Below are 17,328 nucleotides of genomic sequence, written 5' to 3' on the forward strand. Positions count from 1 at the left end.
TGTTAACCCTTTGGTGCATGAATCAGGCCACGGCGGGAGTGTTTACACCATGGAAACTGGCAAATGACGCAGCTACAGATCAGAGTGGTTTTTCTTCCTGGAGAGCAGGGGGCTGGGCAGGGGGCTGCCTACGTTATCAGCACGCCCCTGCTCCGTGCCCTCTCGTGTCTCCCTTTCCTGAAGAGGTCAAGGGTCTTCAGACGTGTCTGTTGTGTTTTTGCTTCTCGTTATGACACTTTTTTATTTCTGCAAGTTCTGTTTGGTTCTTTTCCAAGTTGGCTGTGTCATTTTCTTTAATAGTTTCCTGTCCTTTGCAGGACCTTTCTATCTTGAGGTTTATTTCTCTAAACGAGGTGAGCTTAGCTGATTTATTGGATTTATTATCCATCTAATCCTCTCAGAATCCCAAAGCTGAGGGGGTCACTTCTGCTGGTTTTCCTCCAGCTGTCTTGCATTCTGGTGGGCCTGGCACTCTTCCCCACTGGCTACCACCCTTCCATAACCCGTGGGGCAGTTCCCAAGCCCGGGAAGAAGGTGCCCTTATCCAGAAAGCCTTGGCACTTGCATTCTCCACTCATCTGAGGACATTATGGATAGGACCACCCTGAACCAAGGTCATGGGCTGACATGGCTGGACCCACTGGGGTCCTCACCTGCTCCTTCTCCTGCTCGGCACCAACACCACCTTCCTTGTGATTCCCGCGTCTGGAGAAGGGAGGCCCCTTCTGGCTCGAAAGAAAGTGTCGTCTCCTGGGAGTCCAGCTCCATGGGGAGGGAGGAGTCTTCTGTTAGACTCCCCATCTTGGGCAGTTACTCCTCTGGGTCTTCTTTTTTTCTTTTTAATTGTTTTCCATGAGAGTGTGAATCTGAGTAACCTACACACCCATCATCAGAACAGCACTGTGAATGAATATGTGTCTTTTATTCCTTCAACAAGCCAGGCCTTGGGAGCCAGACCCTGTGCCAAGGGCTGAGGGGTAAATCTGCCCCAGCCAGGCCTGCAGCCCCAGCTCCCTCAGAGACCGCGTTCTGGGTCCTGGCTCACTGGAGACAGTCAAGGGTACCACGTCCAGGATGTGCAGAAGGCATGCTGGTGCCAGCGCACCATGTGAGCACCCCCGAGTGACCACAACAGCTCCTCCTGGGAGGTACAGACATGGTCAGCAGGAACCACAGCACAGAAATGCCTCTGTGCAGACCCTTACCCAGGGACTGAGCTCTCTCCTGTCCCCTCTGGGAGCTGTCCAGGTGGAGGGCGGGCATGAGCAAGTCAGGGTCAGCCCCAGTGGCGGTCCCAGCCTGCCCCCTCGTCCATGAGTATTAAAGTGAAGCTGGGGATGCTGCCAGAGGTCAGGGAAGGACCACAGGAGAATCCTCGGCCAGCACACAGTAGGAGCTCAGCAAGGACTGTCTCCCTAGCTCTCCTGCATCACTCAGCAAATATCATCAAGCTGGACTCCCGTGAGATGACACGCTCAGGTGACACAGAAAGGGCCCCTGTCTTCCCACCCAGGGAACTAGAAGGAAGGTGGTGCTGGTGCCGATCAGGAGAAGGAGGGGATGAGGCCCACCCCGTGCCAGACCCTCTCCCTCCCGGGAGGCACGTCAGTCAGCTAAGCAGATAGACCCAGCCTGGAACCAGCCTTCCAGCTCACACCCATGTGGGACCCCGGTGCCAACAGGAAGAGCAGGCAGGCACCAGGGCTGCCAAGAATGCACCCGGTCATTAGGGACTGACCAGGCATCACGTGCCTTGAACACATTCGAGGAAAACACGACCCCTCCCGCAGAGCAGCCCTGGCATCAGAGGCCCTCCGGGTGGTGGTGTTATCCTTGGAGCTGAGGAAGCCAGGGGCACGGAGAGGGGCAAGCTGACCAGGCCCGAGTGGTGGTCAGACATCCGGCCGAGGCCTCCCGCCGGGGCTCTGGGGCTTCCTGGCCGGCAGTGCTCGGGAGTCGTCCTGTGTGTCCCTGCCATGCACACATGCTCCCCACAGCTCCTGCTGGACCGTGAGCTGGGGAGGGGTGCACACACAGGATGCCAGGGAGGCGCCCCCACCACCCCCGGGCCTGAGCACTCAGCACCCCCTAATTCCCTGATGGCAGTGACGGGGCCCTCTGGGGGGGCAGCAGCTACAGGGTCAGGGTGGGCTGGGGAGGTGTGCTGCCCGGGAGCCCTCTGGGGGCATCTAAGAACCCCATGCTCGGCCTCCCTGAGGCCAACCTTCCAGCAACCTCGGAGCCCCCCCTTCAGCAGAGATGGGTGACCGTGACATCCACACGCAGGCTCAGGCAGCTGTGGGGACGAAGAGGGGCCCTTGGCATCCTCGACCACCAGGAATCCCCCCTACCAGGGATGTTTATCCTTGTTCTGATTCCCTTCTTCCTTCTGAAAGGGAAGTGCCAGGAGCGACTGGGGTGAGGTCTCCATATCTGTGAGTTGAGCCGGGAACGGAGGTTTAACCCTGTCCAGTCTGTGCTGGGCGAGCCTCCCCCCTCCCCTCCCCCACTTGGATGGCACAGTCCCGGTCACTTTTCTAGGCCTTCTTGGCTCTTTAGCAACTTTAAGGTATGACATTTGTTTTCTTATTGTATTTCTTGTCTTTGTCCAGCATTTGGTGGCAGTCCATTGCAAGGGCCCTGACCCCATCCCCTCCCTGAGCCCCTTGGCCCTGCCCATGCCCACACCAAGGCCCCCAGGGTTGTGTGGCCCCCAGACTCCCCACCCGAGGAGCCTGTCTGGACAGAAGCCACTGCTCTGGGCCATCCGGCTGGGAGAGGGGACCGATGTCTCACGGTTTCTTCCCGCCGGGAGCAGACTGCTGTCAGGCCGGGCACCAAGGTTTAAAACATCCCATATGTGTCCTCGTCCAACGAGTCCCACGACTTCCCGATCCTGCCAGATGTTTTTCTCGGAGGGACCCGGTCACTCACGTAAACAGCAGAGTGTGTTTTCCCAGGGATGCCGGCCCGGGCACTGCTTCTTGACCACCGTCAAGAGAAATCTCCACGGACTCAGAGGAATATATTTTGGGTCTTTGCGTGCGGCTGAGCAGAGTGCACAGAAATAAACCTGGGCTGTAACAAGAAAGACGGGGTTGGCCGTATGGGGCCATCCACAGATATATCACAGCGCCCCCTGTGGTCAGCCCCACGCCCGGGAGTCCCCAGGCTGGAGGTGTTGCTGCCTCTTGGGTCTCGGTGCCCCAGGGCTTCCTAGGGTAGGGGAAGCAGCTTCCAGCTTCTTGGCAAAGAGAGTCTTTGCAGGGGTGGTCCTAGTGGCCTCAAGGTCGTGGAGAGGCGGAATGGCCCCAGCCACGGGGCTGGGCAGGGGTCCTGAGAGCACAAGAACTCCCCTCAGCTGTGAAGCAAGTCACATATGGCAAAGATTGCAGAGGAGCAAAAGGTGGGCTCAGAGAGGCTGAGTCACTCGCCAGAGACAACACAGCGGCAGACCGGACTCCGACCCAGGTCGCTTAAACCACGACTCCCTCCTATGCCCATCCGACCTGCCCCTTGAGGGCAGCAGGAAGATCTGGGCTCCTCTGGCCTGAGCCCCTGGGCCTGCCTCCCCTAATCCGTGCTGGGATGTGTCCATTCCCAAACCCAGGCACTGTGTCCCCCAGCCCTGGGCTGTCATGTCAGGTCTAGGCTCCCTGCAGGCAAGCCCCATGCCCACCAGCATGCCTCCGACCCCTGCCCATCTGGTCCCTGTGCCCGAGTGTCCTGATCCTACCTGTCTTCTTGAGGCAGCCTCAGGACTGAGCTCCTGGAGCCCTGCTCCTTCAAAGCTCCCTGCACCACGCCCACTGAGGCTCTTCCCTGTGGCTTCATGACCAGCACGGTGGGCTGCGTGGTGGCCCCAAAGCTGCCCATCGTCCTGTAGCCTGCAAAGGTGCCCTTAGTCCGATGACAGTTCTCAGCAAATGGAAGCAAGTTACTGACCGCTGCACCAGACCACCTGGGACACATGAGGACCCTAAATCCAATGATAGGTGTCCTTGGAAGAGAAGAGGGGGTGATCTGAGGCACAGAACCACCCAGGGGAGACGGTTTGTGCCGATGGACACAGAGGTCGGGGTGATGTGGCCACAAGCCCAGGGAGGCCTGGGGTCCCCCAGGGCCTGAACCAGGCCAGAAGGACCCTCCCCTGGAGCCTCTGGAGGGAGTTCAGCCCTGCCCACACCTTGATCACAGGTTTCTGACTCCAGAACTGGGGGAGAATTAATTCGTGTTAAAGCTGTCCAGTCTGTGGTCAGTGGCTGCAGCCGCCCTTGGACACTGACAGTGAACTTGCCGGTTCCAAGGTGAGAACAGTGGCAGGAGCCGCTGCCCCCTCCCCTCCCCACACACACACACAACCTTGTCATGAGGTTAAACGAATTAATAGGCACAGATGCCTGAATCAGGGACTGACACTTGGATCTCAGCCCCCTTCACCTCCTCCTCCTCGTCATCATCACTGTCATTGTGAGGGGCCCTCATCCACTTGTTCAGTGGACACGCAGTGCTCCTGCAAGGCCCCGATGTGGACAGCGAGGCCAGCAAGCTGGGAGGCTCCGCACAGGACTCACCCTGCCTGCTGGGGCCACATGGACAAGGCCTGTGCAGTGACACGGAGGCCCCAGGAGAGGCTGGATCCTCTGGTCATGGGAGGCATGGGGGCCTCAGCATCAGAGGTGGAGGGGAGAGCCGGGTTCATCCAGGGGGGTGTAGCCTTTCACTCAAAGTGTGGGAAGAACCCCACATGGCACTTGGTGTCTGGGAGGCTCCCCTTGCCCTGGCGGGCTGCAGGCACAGCCACAGATGACCAGGAGTCTGCATTTCAGGGGCCGAGGCTGGCGCTGAGTGAATGTGTTTGGCCCACTGAGGATTTTTTCTTATAAACCATCCTAAGTGACTTTGGTTCCATCCTAAAGTGGATGGAACTTTTTTTTTTTGCCAAAAACCTAGTGATCCCAAGAACTTTGTACACTCCAAGGGTGGTAACTGGACATGGAGCCCAGCACAGACCCAAGTGAGTCCTGCCCTGAGTCCCACAGGCCAGCCACCCCATCCCCCTCTCGTGGACAGGCTTTCTTCTGCCAGGATCCCCAGAATGGTGGAAAGGCAAGTGTGGCCTCAAGCTGGGGGGCCCAGTGTGGGCTCTAAGTCCCTGGGGGTCCCCTTGGGAAGTCTGGTGAACCATAGTCCCCACTGCCGTCGGGCAGCTCTGTCTGGGGGAATGTCGTGTTTCTTTGCTTTTTGTTATGACGCAGCAGCCCTGTTATCTCGGGACAGTTGGGGAGTCTGCTGGTGTTACATGCGCCTGCCTTAGATGGGGAAACATTATTGCTACATTGATGCTGTTCATTGATACTGGGAATCTGCTAAACACAAATGGCAAGGGCAACAGGGAAAAACAGAAAAAGAAAAATGGAGAGTTGCTGGGTTGCATCAGGTCTCACCTGTGATTAAGAGTGTGTACAGCCTGCATGTGAACCCAGGTTCCCACACCTACCAGCTACAAGGTTCCAGGCCCTGATTTTAGACCCCCAGCCTCACTAAGGAGTCATCGACAGATACAGTTTGTGTGTATTTCAAGCCTACATTGTGATGACTTGATGCCCATAGACGTCATGGAATGATTGCCCAACACACGCATCGCCTCACACAGTTAACTCTGAGTGTGTGTGTGTGTGTGTGTACACGCATGTGTGTGGTGAGGATGCTTTGGTCTCTCAACACCTCTCAAGTACACAATACCATATTATTAATTACGGTCACCCCGCTGTTCGTTAGGTCCTCAGAACTTCATCTTACAACTGAAAGTTGGTCCCTCTCACCTACATCTCCCCATGCCCCTGACCCAGCACCTGGCAACCACTGCTCTACTCCTTGCATGTGAAATCGGCTTTTATTGATTCTACACATAAGTGATACCATACAATGCTTGTCGCTCTGACTAGTTTCACTGAGCAGACTATCCTCCAGGTTTGTCTGTGTTGTCACAAACGGCGGGCATGCCTTCTTTATATGGCCGAATAATACCCCACACCTTCCTGATCTGCTCATCCACTGAACGACACTTAGACGTCTCTGTATCTTGGCTGTCCTGAGTAAGGCTGCAGAGAAGGTGGGAGTGCGCTTGTCTCTCCGAGATCCTGATGTCATTGTCTTGGGCTGGCTACCCGGAAGTGAGATGGCTGGGTCAGATGGTGGCTCTCGTTTTAATTTTCTGAGGAACCTAGGCGGTGACTTCATCTCTCCAAACCTCAGTCTCCCCATCCATGAAGGGAGCAGTGGTCCTGCCTTCCCCATCGAGCTCATTGTATTACCGAGCCCAAGCTTGTTCTGCTCGCCACAGGACAGGCCAATAAATGGGGAGATGAGTTGCTGGAACAAGGAATTACGACTTTAACCAGAAAGCTAGTAAACCGAGAACGGCAGACTAGCGTCTGAAAAAAACATCTTCCCTCAGTCCAAATTCGGCCTCTGTTTATATATAAGAGGGAGGGAGCGGGCCCACTATGGCACTGACCAATGGCTGAGCAAGATCACCACTGAGCGCCGGCTTGGGGGCGGGGCTTATCGTGGCACTGACCAATGGCTGAGCCGGACCACTAACGGTTGCTGGTCGACAGTTGCTCATTAATGGCCGCTTGCTAGGGGCGGGGCTTACCATGGCACTGACCAATGGCTGAGCAGGACCGCTAACGGTCGCTGGGGGACCGTTGCTCACTAACGGTCACTTGCTTGGGGAAAAGGGCCCGTTGTGGTGCCAGCCAGTGGCTGAGAGGGGCCACGATAGCTCGAGCCTCCCTTGCTGCCCCTGCACCCGGGCAGAAAGGTGTGACACCAGAAAGCTTCCAGATCTGAGGAAGTGCCAGCCGCTCCAGCAAGGTCGTCCCCCGGCTCTCGGCAGAGAGGCCCACAGGCAGCGGAGAGCGCGGTGGCCACCCTGATACTGGGATCACTGTCTGAGGCGGCGGGCACAGTGGGCTCAGCCTGCCGCCGGCCCCACCGGTCAGCCCGTACACCGATGAGATGGCCCTAGAGCGGGGCCCCCGCCCTCCCGCCTGCTCGCACAGTGCGTGGACGGCAGGAGCGGCCGTCCTGGCGGGCTAGGGGCGGAGAAGTACAGGCAGAGCGGCCCGTGCCTCAGTGGAGTGCGGCCCGGCGCCACGGAGGGCGGAGGGAACAGCCCATCACGCCTCGGGTTCGGGCTGGGCTGGGGTGGCAGGGAGAGGCGGCTATTACCGCTGGAGTCGGTCCTCAAAGTTCTTATCGTAGCTTGTGTGGTTCCTGGCCCAGCGGCACTCAGTGACCCTCTGCTGCCTGATCCTGTCATTCAGACGCACTGGCCCAGAGAGGAGTGACTGTCCAAGTTTGCAGCAGCTTAGGGTGATGGACTTGCACACAGGCCTGTCTCGAGCCCACTCACATTAGGATAAAGGCAGTGCAGACCCAGGGGAGCGGGCAGACGGGGGAGGCGGGGGGAGGCGGTGGGGGGCGTGATCTGGTCCGGCCAGTGGTGTGTCCTGACCCACAGAGGTGCCTGGAGGGGACTGTCTTCACTGTCAGCTCCTCAGCCCTGCTTGGGGACCCTGGGGACACTGAATACACCCCCTCAGTCGAAGGGCCTGGAGTCTTGGATGTGAAAGGTCTTTCGTGGCTCAGACTGTTTTGGGGGCCCTCAGCCTCCCCCCGAGTACCTCCCAGGTGTTGTGGGGTCAGGACCTCCCTCCAGGCACCGCGCCCCACCCCCCATTCATCACTCCTGTGGGATGCCAGGGGCCCACCCAACCACCAGCTTTCTAGTGCCATCTGCAGGGGATTCTAAGGGTGCCAGGGAGCATCGTCAGAGGAGCCCAGAGTTGATGAGCAGAAGGAGCCCCACCTGCTGCCATCTTGTAAACTGTAGTTGCCCTGAAGGCAAAAATGGTTTTCAGCCCCAAACATCCACCCATGCTGACTGAGGCCCTCTCCCCTCTTTCTAGACAAAAATTCACGGGGTTGGATTTGTAAAAATCCATGCACCCTGGAATGTGCTGTGCCGAGAAGCCGAGTTTTTGAAGCTGAAGATGCCGACAAAGAAGGTCAGTGATGATGCTTCTGCTTCCAAGGGGTCCCCAGATCTGTCAGGGAAGCCGGCAGGAGAACGACATCGGGAGGGTCTGGGTTGTTAGGAAACAGCCCAAGGGAGCTTCAGCTGCCCCCACCCCAGGAGGGCAGGAGGGTTCCAGGGTCCCCCGGGAGGGCAGAGGTTACAGTCTGGGCCCCACAGAGATGGCATAGGTGCCCGGAAACTTCTCACAGACACAAACACAGGGAAACCTCCTGCTCCACCGTTCCTATGCTCAGTATTTCAGCTGGTTCATCAGACTCGTTTCATGTGGTTATGCTTTCTGGCTTGCTGGGGCTTTTTTTCTTGATCTCCGACAGCTTCAAGCTGGGAGCCCCGTACATCCCAGGAGCTCAGGGAGGCCTCAGGGTTTACTTGTGAGCGGAGAGTGAAACTGTTCTCAGGAATGTCAGCTCCCAGCTTCTCAAATCCACTAGCATCCTTTGGATTGCCTCTTTTTAAACAAATGCAAAGTTGGGGGAAGTTCCCTGGAATGTACTAGAATTGCCCTTTTGGCTGGGATCTCCCGAAACTTTGAGCTTTCAGAAAACCCCAGGCGTGGAGGAGGCATCCTGGCCCATCCCCACCCCCTGTTCCCAGGCCAGCCAGCTCCAGGGGCGGGGTGGAAGCGGGGGAGGGGCTGCCTCCCCGACCAGCTCAGAATAGATGCCCAGAGTCAGGGCTCAGCAGATGACATACCCCCTGCCCTGCCTGGTCCGCAGCTGTATCACATCAGCGAGACTCGTGGCCTCCTCAAGAAGATCAACTCTGTGCTCCAGAAGATCACAGACCCCATCCAGCCTAAGGTGGCGGAGCACAGACCCCAGACCACCAAGAGGCTCTCCTACCCCTTCTCCCGGGAGAAGCAGCACCTGTAAGTGGGGGCCCCACCTGCCCACCCCTTCCCGGGGAGGGCGGGGCCTGCTGTGTGGTGACACCCCCCCACGCTGGACTTGCCTAATGATACAGTCTGCAGGACCAACCAGAATTCTCCATCCCTCCCCCACCCAAAGGAGTGGCCACTTCAGCCCCTGGAGCATATTCCCATAAGAGCTTGTGGTTCTTGAGCACAGAAGGGGCCCTGGAAATAACCTCCGAGGTCACTATGAACTGAGGAATTGAGGGGACAAAAATCTCTTCTTCTGCTGGGTGACACTTAGGAAAACTAGCACAGGCCCAAGTGAGTGCAAGCCTGGGCCCCCTCCCTGCCTGACTCCATCCCTCTCAGGATGTGTTCTGAGGAACTGGGCAAGGTTGACTGTAGCCCCTGAAGTCTGCCGAGCTCTGGGAGCTGAGAATTGGAAAGCAGCCCACTAGCCGGAGTTCTGGGGCCCAGGTCTTGCAGCTAGCAAGGGGGGCGCGGGGCTGGCAGGGCTGCACCTCTTCTGGAACCTTCCCTCCTCCCCCACTCCTGATGGGCAGTGGGGCGTAGCCACCTGGGTCAGTGGCAGCTGCACAGCCTCACTGGGCAGAGCTGGAACATGGGCGGGAGTGGGAATAGAAAGTTTGGAGTCTGGGAATCCTGTGGGGTTAGGATGACAAAGCTGTGGGGAGTGGGAGGCCCCTGGACACCCCTCGTCCCATGGGACCCACAGAACTGGGCCTCAGCTCAGAACTGGAGCTTCTGCTCTGGCCCGGGCGTTAGTCATAGGGCAAGGGCCACATGCTTCATCGCTGTTTCCCAGTCCTGCTGGGGATCAGACATGAGAGAGAGGAAGTGCCCTAGCCCAGCTTCCCCCTCCAGCTCCAGGCCCCAGGCCTCCAGGCATGAGAGGGAGACACCCGCCTTCCACCGCGCACAGGGCCCCGGCCTCCCTCGGCTATGCCCCCGCTGCCTCCCTCGACACCCCGTCTTGCAGGCCTGGCTCTCCTCCAGGCTCTGGGCCACCCCCACCCCGAGTAGCTCTCCCCAGCTCAACCCTGACTGTCTTGGGGAGTGGGTGATACATTCCAGACATGTCCCTTTGCCCTCTAGCCCTAAGACATCTGTGTGTCCCAAGACCTTAGGACCGAAACCATTTGGGAATTACAGTGAGACTGTCTCAAATGTTAAAATATCCAAGAGTATGGTCGCCCTGGTGTCACTGAAGCAGAAATGAAATTGCCCCCTGAGGGTGTCCTCGAAAAGAAAAAGGGTCCTTGAAGAGGGGGCTCTGTCCACATTTGCTGCTAGGATCACCTTCCCCACCCACACCATGACCCCGTGTGAGTCCAGTGGGTGAGGATGAGACAGATCCTTCCAAACATCCAGGGTTGGGTCACACCCAGCAGGCGGATTGAGCTTTGCCGATTTCACGGTCAGCATTCACAGGGGTAGTGTGACCCCTTAGGGCCTTGGAAACCAGGAGAGCTAACTCCAATGAGCTGTGTCTCTTTTTTCTCCCCAATATTTCAACAGATTTGATCTGTCTGACAAGGATTCCTTTTTCGACAGCAAAACTCGGAGCACGATAGTAAGTATCACTCACTCATGGGAATCCACAGCTCGTCAGCAAGGTGGCCCCCGGGAAATGGGATGATAATTTCATTTCAGCTAAATTCCCCTGGGTGGGGGTACTCTAATTGTCTGTGATGGAAATAATGAGAATAATAAAACCAGCTGGCTGTGAGGAGCCCAGGGGAAAAACGGGTGGATCCACGGGAAGGAGGCAGAGGGACTCCAGACCCCGCAGGTTATTTCAGAATGTTCCCGTGTGTTCTCGGCTCCCCGCATACCTCTCCAACCTCCTTTCCGCTGCCCTTATGGAATCTGTACGTTCCTCTCTGCCTGGAGGGTTCTGAGCAGGCCGGCCAGGTGGGACTGATGGTGTGGTGCAGACAAAGGCATGAGGGTTGGGGCTAGATTTCCAGGGCTTTGCCAGACGAGCAAACTGTGATTTGAAATCTGACTAGGCCACTCTGCACTACTCCAGGTATTGGTTTAATGTTTATCCAGCAGCCACCAACTTGTCTACCAGCCATGCTGGGCTGTGCCCAGCTCGGGACCCAACTTCTATCTAAACAAGGATTAACCTGGCGGCCAAGCCGCTGCTTTTCTCTCTTCCCAACCCAGCGAGAAGAGGGGCGGGGCAGAGAGCAGGCAGCCGCTTGACCTTGAGCAGACAGCTGCCCCTCACAGCTGTATGTCGAGGCTGGCAGGCACCAGGCACGGGACAGGCACCATGCATGCTGCCCTGGCATGGGGAGCTCGGGCCAATGCCTGGACAGACAGACCCAGGTCCCATCCACTCAGTGTCCCCTCCCAGCCTGGCGGCTTCCGTGGCAGCCTCCTGCTGAAAGGGCTGCCTTGTGCCCCCACCGAGGGTGACCTGGATGCAGGGCCTACTGTTATTATTGATTGTGTTATTGGTGAAATTCAACCTCATTATAATAAACAAGGAGGAATTCATTTATGCAAAAATGCCAGCGGCCGGTGTAGTTTGGGGTTGATATGTTTCCAAGAGAGGTAACTTCCTCTTGGCCACTGACTGCTTCAGAGAACTGGACCCAGTTGAACCTGAATGGTTTCATTTTTTTCTTTGTCATTTTGGGATGAGGGAGGATAGGAATGGCCAGTGGGGAGACCTGGGAACCTGCCATTTCCAGATGTATGTGTGCCCCGGCTTTATATTACTGGGAATCACCAGGATGCTCCTGCAAGGGTAGGGTGTAAATTTGTAAATTCATTCCTGTTGTCAGGAGGTGGCCCGAGGTTGGGGGGCATATGTGAATGAAGGCTCTGGGCCCCATCTTGTTTAGGATCTGCTTTATAATTGAATTCATCCCCAAGTCACAGAAAGCTATTCTGCCAGAGCCAGTAGGGGTTAGCTGAATCATCCTTGACTCCTCTGGGGTGGGGGTCACTGTCTCCCGGAGACCTTGAAGGCCAGTTTGTGAACCACCGATGCGCCAGAGAAACTCTTTGGTGACTCAGAACTCTGCCCATGGTTAGTTCGATCCTATGGTCTCAGAGACCCATCGTCATTCTAGACAAGGCTATGACAGTCCTTCCTGCCTCCTTCCCTGTGCTCCTGGCACTGGGGCAGCCCAATGTGCAGGTGGGTAGGAGCCAGGATCATCAGGGAACCATGGGGAAGGGCCAGAGATGCTGGTCTTGGGACTTGAATCTCCAGCCTGTAGGCACTAGGGAGCCATAGATGGTTGTGGAGCAAGGTCCTAAAAAAATCACCACCAGTGGCCAGACATGGAAGAGGGTGGATATGGGGTCATAGTGGTGATGGTGAACCAGGGCTGTAACTGCATGTGGAAGGGAAGAGGTGATTATGGTAGAAGCAGCAAGGTCAGGATGAGGCCACCGAGGAGATTCAGGAAGTGCCGGGGAGGGAGCCAGCTCACTGGGTGATTCATTCATTCACTCATCAGTCAGTTGCTGAGCACCTGGTATCTTCCCGAGACAAGCGGGAAGGGAGAGGCAACGTTGATACTTGGCAAGTGTGGAGGGATCCAGGACGAGAGAGCCGAGTTAGGGAACTCTTTGGCAATCCAGTGGTTAGTATGCCACACTTTCACTGCTGGGGCCAGGGTTCAGTCCCTGGTTGGGGAACTGAGATCCTACAAGCTACGAGGTACAGCCGAAAAGAAAGGGGAAGAGAGAGCAAAATTAGAAGGTGGAGCAGTGGGACCATGGCTCCTCGGTTGCCTGTTAGTTAAGGTGGCCCTGCAGGCACTTAGCTCTTGGGGGACAAGCGTTTCTGGTGAAAGGAATGGCCAGGGTGAAGACCCTGGGGTCCCAGGAGAGGGCCAGTGAGTGAGGGGCAGATAGGAGGCCGGGTTGCTGGGACAGAGCTGGGCAGGTGAACAGAAGTCAGACGCCTCAGGGCCTGAGGGGCACTGGGATGCAGGACCTCGGGGGTGTCGAGGGGTTGGAGTGCTCTGACCCGAACACCTACGGTGCAGGGTCAATTCTTTTCATCTCATTCTGCAGATGGGGAAACTGAGGCTCAGGGCACAAGGTAGTTGGCCCAAGACCCCACAGCTTCAAGGACTCAAATGCAGACAGGCAGACCCCCAGGCCTGGGCTCCCAAGGATCAAAGTGAAGTAATTTGTTAAAGATGGTTGGATGGCATCACTGACTTGATGGACGTGAGTTTGGGCAATCTCCGGGAGTTGGTGATGGACAGGGAAGCCTGCAGTCCATGGGGTCTGCAAAAAGTCGAACACGACTGAGCAGCTGAACTGAACTGAAAGGAGCTTGAGTCTCTAGAACATCCAGGGCCACATCAGGGAGCAGTCCTATGGGCAGGGCCCTCACACCTCTGAATTCCAACTCACCTTTCAGCCGGAGGGGCAGAAACATGCCGTGCACTGGACGCCCATACCCCTGGGCACCAGCTCGGCAAGGGCCTTTCAAGGTGACCTGTCCTGACACCATCCTAGGGGGGCGCGGGCGGCCGGTCAGTGACCACCTCCCTTCCCAGCGACCCTCAATGGAGTAATTGCGGCCCCCGCCCCTGTCTCCACCACAGGTCTACGAAATCCTGAAGAGAACAACGTGTACGAAGGCCAAGTACAGCATGGGTAAGGGCGTGCTTGGGGCTTGAGATCAGCACTCGTCTCGCTGTGTGATCTTCCTCCCCACCTTTTCTGTGGGTGCTGGGCGGCTGGGCTGGGCCTTTCCAGAGAGTTTTGATTTAAGCCTATGTAACCATTTCAAGGCAGGAGAGCCGTTCCAGGACCACAAGGCGGTTTTACGGCTCTTTTAAACACCAAAGGATTCTCATCTCTGGCTGGAGGCATCGGCGGTGGCCTGAGGCACCCCTCCTAGCAGAGGCAGTGAATCCTGCCTGCAGGAAACTGAAGGGGCCGCCAAGGGGTCTCACCCTGCTCTTGACCATCTCAGTCCAAGGGGAGATTGTTAGGGTTCCTGTGGGGGCACCATCCTCAGCCATTTGCCAGACACACATGCAGCCTAGAAGGTGCCTCCCCCGCCTTCCACCCCGGGCTGCAGCCCTGCTGGAAGGGGTGCCTGGATGCAGAACCTGCCACAAAACCATCGCCGCTGGGCTCCTCGGGTACCAGTTTACAGAACATTTGAACCACAGGTGCAAAACCTTTCTGACCAAAGCGTGCAGAGGGAACCCTCTCCCCATGGGGGTCCCTTGCCCACAGCCCGGGCTGAATTTGCTAAAGCAAATCATTTCAGGACAAAGGGACGCCTTTCCCCAGCCTTTCCTTGCTTTTCCTGGAGCTGTTTTACGACCGCTGAGAGCTGAGCTCACAGCACAGTCCTTCATGCTCTAGAAGCGTCTGAAGTTTCGTGGCTGGGGTTCAAGGGTGTGGGGAGGGTCTGGTAAGAGCCTATGCACCAGGGGAGACCCCCTTCCCTATTGGCTTCCTGGGGGGGTGGAGGCAGGAGTGAGATGCTCTCAGCTGAAGCCTGGGGCAGGCCCGGGATGCGGGGGAGGGGAGAGGATGCCACCTCCAGGGTCAGGTGGGTGCATGTCGCCTGCCGTGTGTGGCCAATGGTCACAGGGCCACCCTTCTGGGACTGAAATCTCTAAGCCTGTGTCCTAAGTCACTGGGCAGGGGGGATTTCAGGAGTCAAGAGGAAGCCAGGAAAACTGACCCCATAGCCCAGTGTCTGATGGAGCAAGATCCTCCAGGGTGACCCAGGCCACCAGAGGTGGGAGAAGCATGGGTCTAGCCCCAGCGATGGAGAAGGAAATGGCAACCCACTCCAGTGTTCTTGCCTGGAGAATCCCAGGGACAGGGGAGCCTGGTGGGCTGCCGTCTATGGGGTCGCACAGAGTTGGACACGACTGAAGCGACTTAGCAGCAGCAGCAGCCCCAGCGATGCGTCTCTGACCTCAGTCTCCCTGGCAGGCTACAGTCCATAGGGTCGCAGAGTCAGACATGACTGAGTGACTAAATGCAGGGGGGTCCCTGCTGGTGAAGATTTGTGTGGTTGCTGTGAAGACTTGCAGAGTTCAGGGTTGGGCCCTTCTCACCCAGAGCCGACCCCACACCAGGCCATCCTGGTCAGGGGGAGCTGTCTCTGTCTTCTGGCAAGTTCCATGGTGGGGCTGGTTCCCAGCAACAGTGACAGAGCAGACAGATGGTCCTTCTCTGCTCCCCATTCCACATTGGCACCTTGTCTGAAAGCCCTCCTGACCTCCAGATTCATAGATGGGGTCTGTTACCCACTAGCCTCTGGGTCAGGTAGGACCCCACCCTCAGGGAGTTTCTGCTCTGGAGGAAGGAGACAGATCAGAGAGAGCCAGGTAAACCAGAACATCGTCTTGCAGGTTGAAGGGGCTGGGTAGTGAGGGGGGATTTAGAATCGGTGATCAGTGGTCTTTCTGATGAGGTGGTGTTAGAGAGGTGGGCCTTCCAGATAGAGAGCACGGCCTGTGCAAAGACCCTGTGGCAGCACGGTGTTGAGAGAGCTCTGGGGACGATAAATCAGGCCCCTCCTTCACGTTATATCATAGCTGAACTTTCCAGCCAGGGGATTTTGGCCGCGTGCCCCCACCTTACTCTGCTTTGGGTTTCCAAGCGTCCTCAAGTGCCCTGATCAGCCCAGATCACTAGCTGAGGAGATGGTCTATTTCTAAATAGATTTCACAGAAGGACTTTGCCACCCGTGCCAGAGCAGAGTAGTCATAAGTGGGACAACCAGGCCACTGAAATGTCTGACCCACTTACTACCTAGAACGGCTCTTAGGCCAGGAGGAGGGTTCTGTGACCAGCAAAGGGCTTCATAGAAACTCCTGGGCAGCTCTGTCTCTCCCAGATCAGATCTCCAAGAACCCCAGTCCCCATGCACAGCCAGGCTCTGCCTTCCCCCCTTACTCTGGGGCTGGGCATCTGAGTCCACACCTCTGGACTCTGGGAGGTGCAGGTGTGGCTATGTTTATCCTGCTTCCAGTGCAGGGCGTTGAGCAGCAAACTGGGGCACGGCCATCATTCCACTGCCCCCCAGGAGCACTGGATGGCAAGAATGAACACCTTGCCCCCCAGACACAGCTTTGATCCTTTCGGGGCCTCATTCATGTATAACTAATAGCCGGATGTATAAACAGGGCAAGGAGAGGGAAGAAAGAAGGACTCTGCCCTTTTAAATAAGAGGCGCAAGTGTGATAGATACGGTAAGTGCCTCTGCCCCGCGTGGGGCCCGCAGGCCTCCTCTTCAGCTTTTCCAATCAACCTAAAATCTAATTCCAAATTGTATGTGTGTTTTCTGACACCATCAATTTTCCCATCCATATTTTTCTCATGATTCAGCTTCTCTAACTACTTACATTCCACTTCCCTCATTCATCTGCAGGCTTGCCCTCAAGCAGGTGGGGGTAGCTGGTGAATCGCAGGTTTGGGGGTCCCTCCTTCCTCCCAGGTGTTACTTCCTCTTGGGGTTTCCTCTCTGTCTTTCTAATTCTGCCAACAGAGCATGTTTTTATCATCTCCCAGTCAAACCCGGGGAGGAAACCCCAGAAAGGTGGCCGGGCTCTGTGCAGCCAGGTGTGGCTTGCTTTGAAAAAATTCTCAATGATTGAGACAGTCCTGGGACCTCTCTGATGGAACCCGGAGCCGCAGGAAACATGACTGGTCCATAACCATCTCTCTGCCTTTATTTTCAAGGCATCACGAGCCTGCTGGCCAATGGTGTCTACTCGGCGGCCTACCCCTTGCATGATGTAAGTAACCTGGACCCACGCTGTCCATCTCTGTGCGTCATTTGAGTCCCCAGGTCCCCAGGACCACACCACACCGAAGCTCCCCCAGGGAGCTCTTATCGTCCTGCAGTCTGGGCTTCCTGCTTTGGCACTCCTGTAAAAACGTCACCGGCTCACAGCCCTTCCTGGTTCCCTCAGGTGGGACCAGACTTACACGCAGAGCCATCTTTTCTCACTGAACCATTCCTCCAGGACAAGGGCGCTATGGCAGCAACTCTGCCCCAGGTGTATCTGAACTTCAGGCCAGCTGCTCCACAAGAACTGTGCGCCAGCTCGGTCTCCCCACCCCGACCCGCTGCCCCGCTGGGCTCTGGCAGATTGGCCAGAGCTCTTCGTGTATCTGCTTCTGCAGAGCCAGTGGCCAGTTTCCTGAGCTACATCTCCAAATCCCACTGGTACCCCCTGACAAATATAGCCTGTGGCCACAGTCGCATTGTCTTGGCTTGCGATGGAGAGAAAGAGGAGTCTCTTCTTATTGTCTCCATGGAAACAGGGACTAGAGTTCAGCAGGGCACTGGGGATGGGCCATGGGGCCTGAGCAGTGTGGGAAC

At 56.9% G+C, this 17,328-nt stretch overlaps 1 protein-coding gene across 1 annotated transcript in view; it reads left to right on the forward strand.

Moving 5' to 3' along the window:
* ANO1 (anoctamin 1) overlaps window positions 1-17,328 on the forward strand; it is a 95,452-nt gene that overhangs the window by 15,346 nt on the left and 62,778 nt on the right. The window contains exons 3-7 of the mRNA XM_052661864.1: window positions 7,980-8,078; window positions 8,827-8,978; window positions 10,503-10,557; window positions 13,571-13,622; window positions 16,683-16,738. Coding sequence (XP_052517824.1) covers window positions 7,980-8,078; window positions 8,827-8,978; window positions 10,503-10,557; window positions 13,571-13,622; window positions 16,683-16,738 — 414 coding nt within the window. The remainder of the gene's footprint in view (window positions 1-7,979; window positions 8,079-8,826; window positions 8,979-10,502; window positions 10,558-13,570; window positions 13,623-16,682; window positions 16,739-17,328) is intronic.

This window comes from Budorcas taxicolor, chromosome 25 (assembly GCF_023091745.1).
Source record: "Budorcas taxicolor isolate Tak-1 chromosome 25, Takin1.1, whole genome shotgun sequence".
NCBI classification, from domain to species: Eukaryota; Metazoa; Chordata; class Mammalia; order Artiodactyla; family Bovidae; genus Budorcas; species Budorcas taxicolor.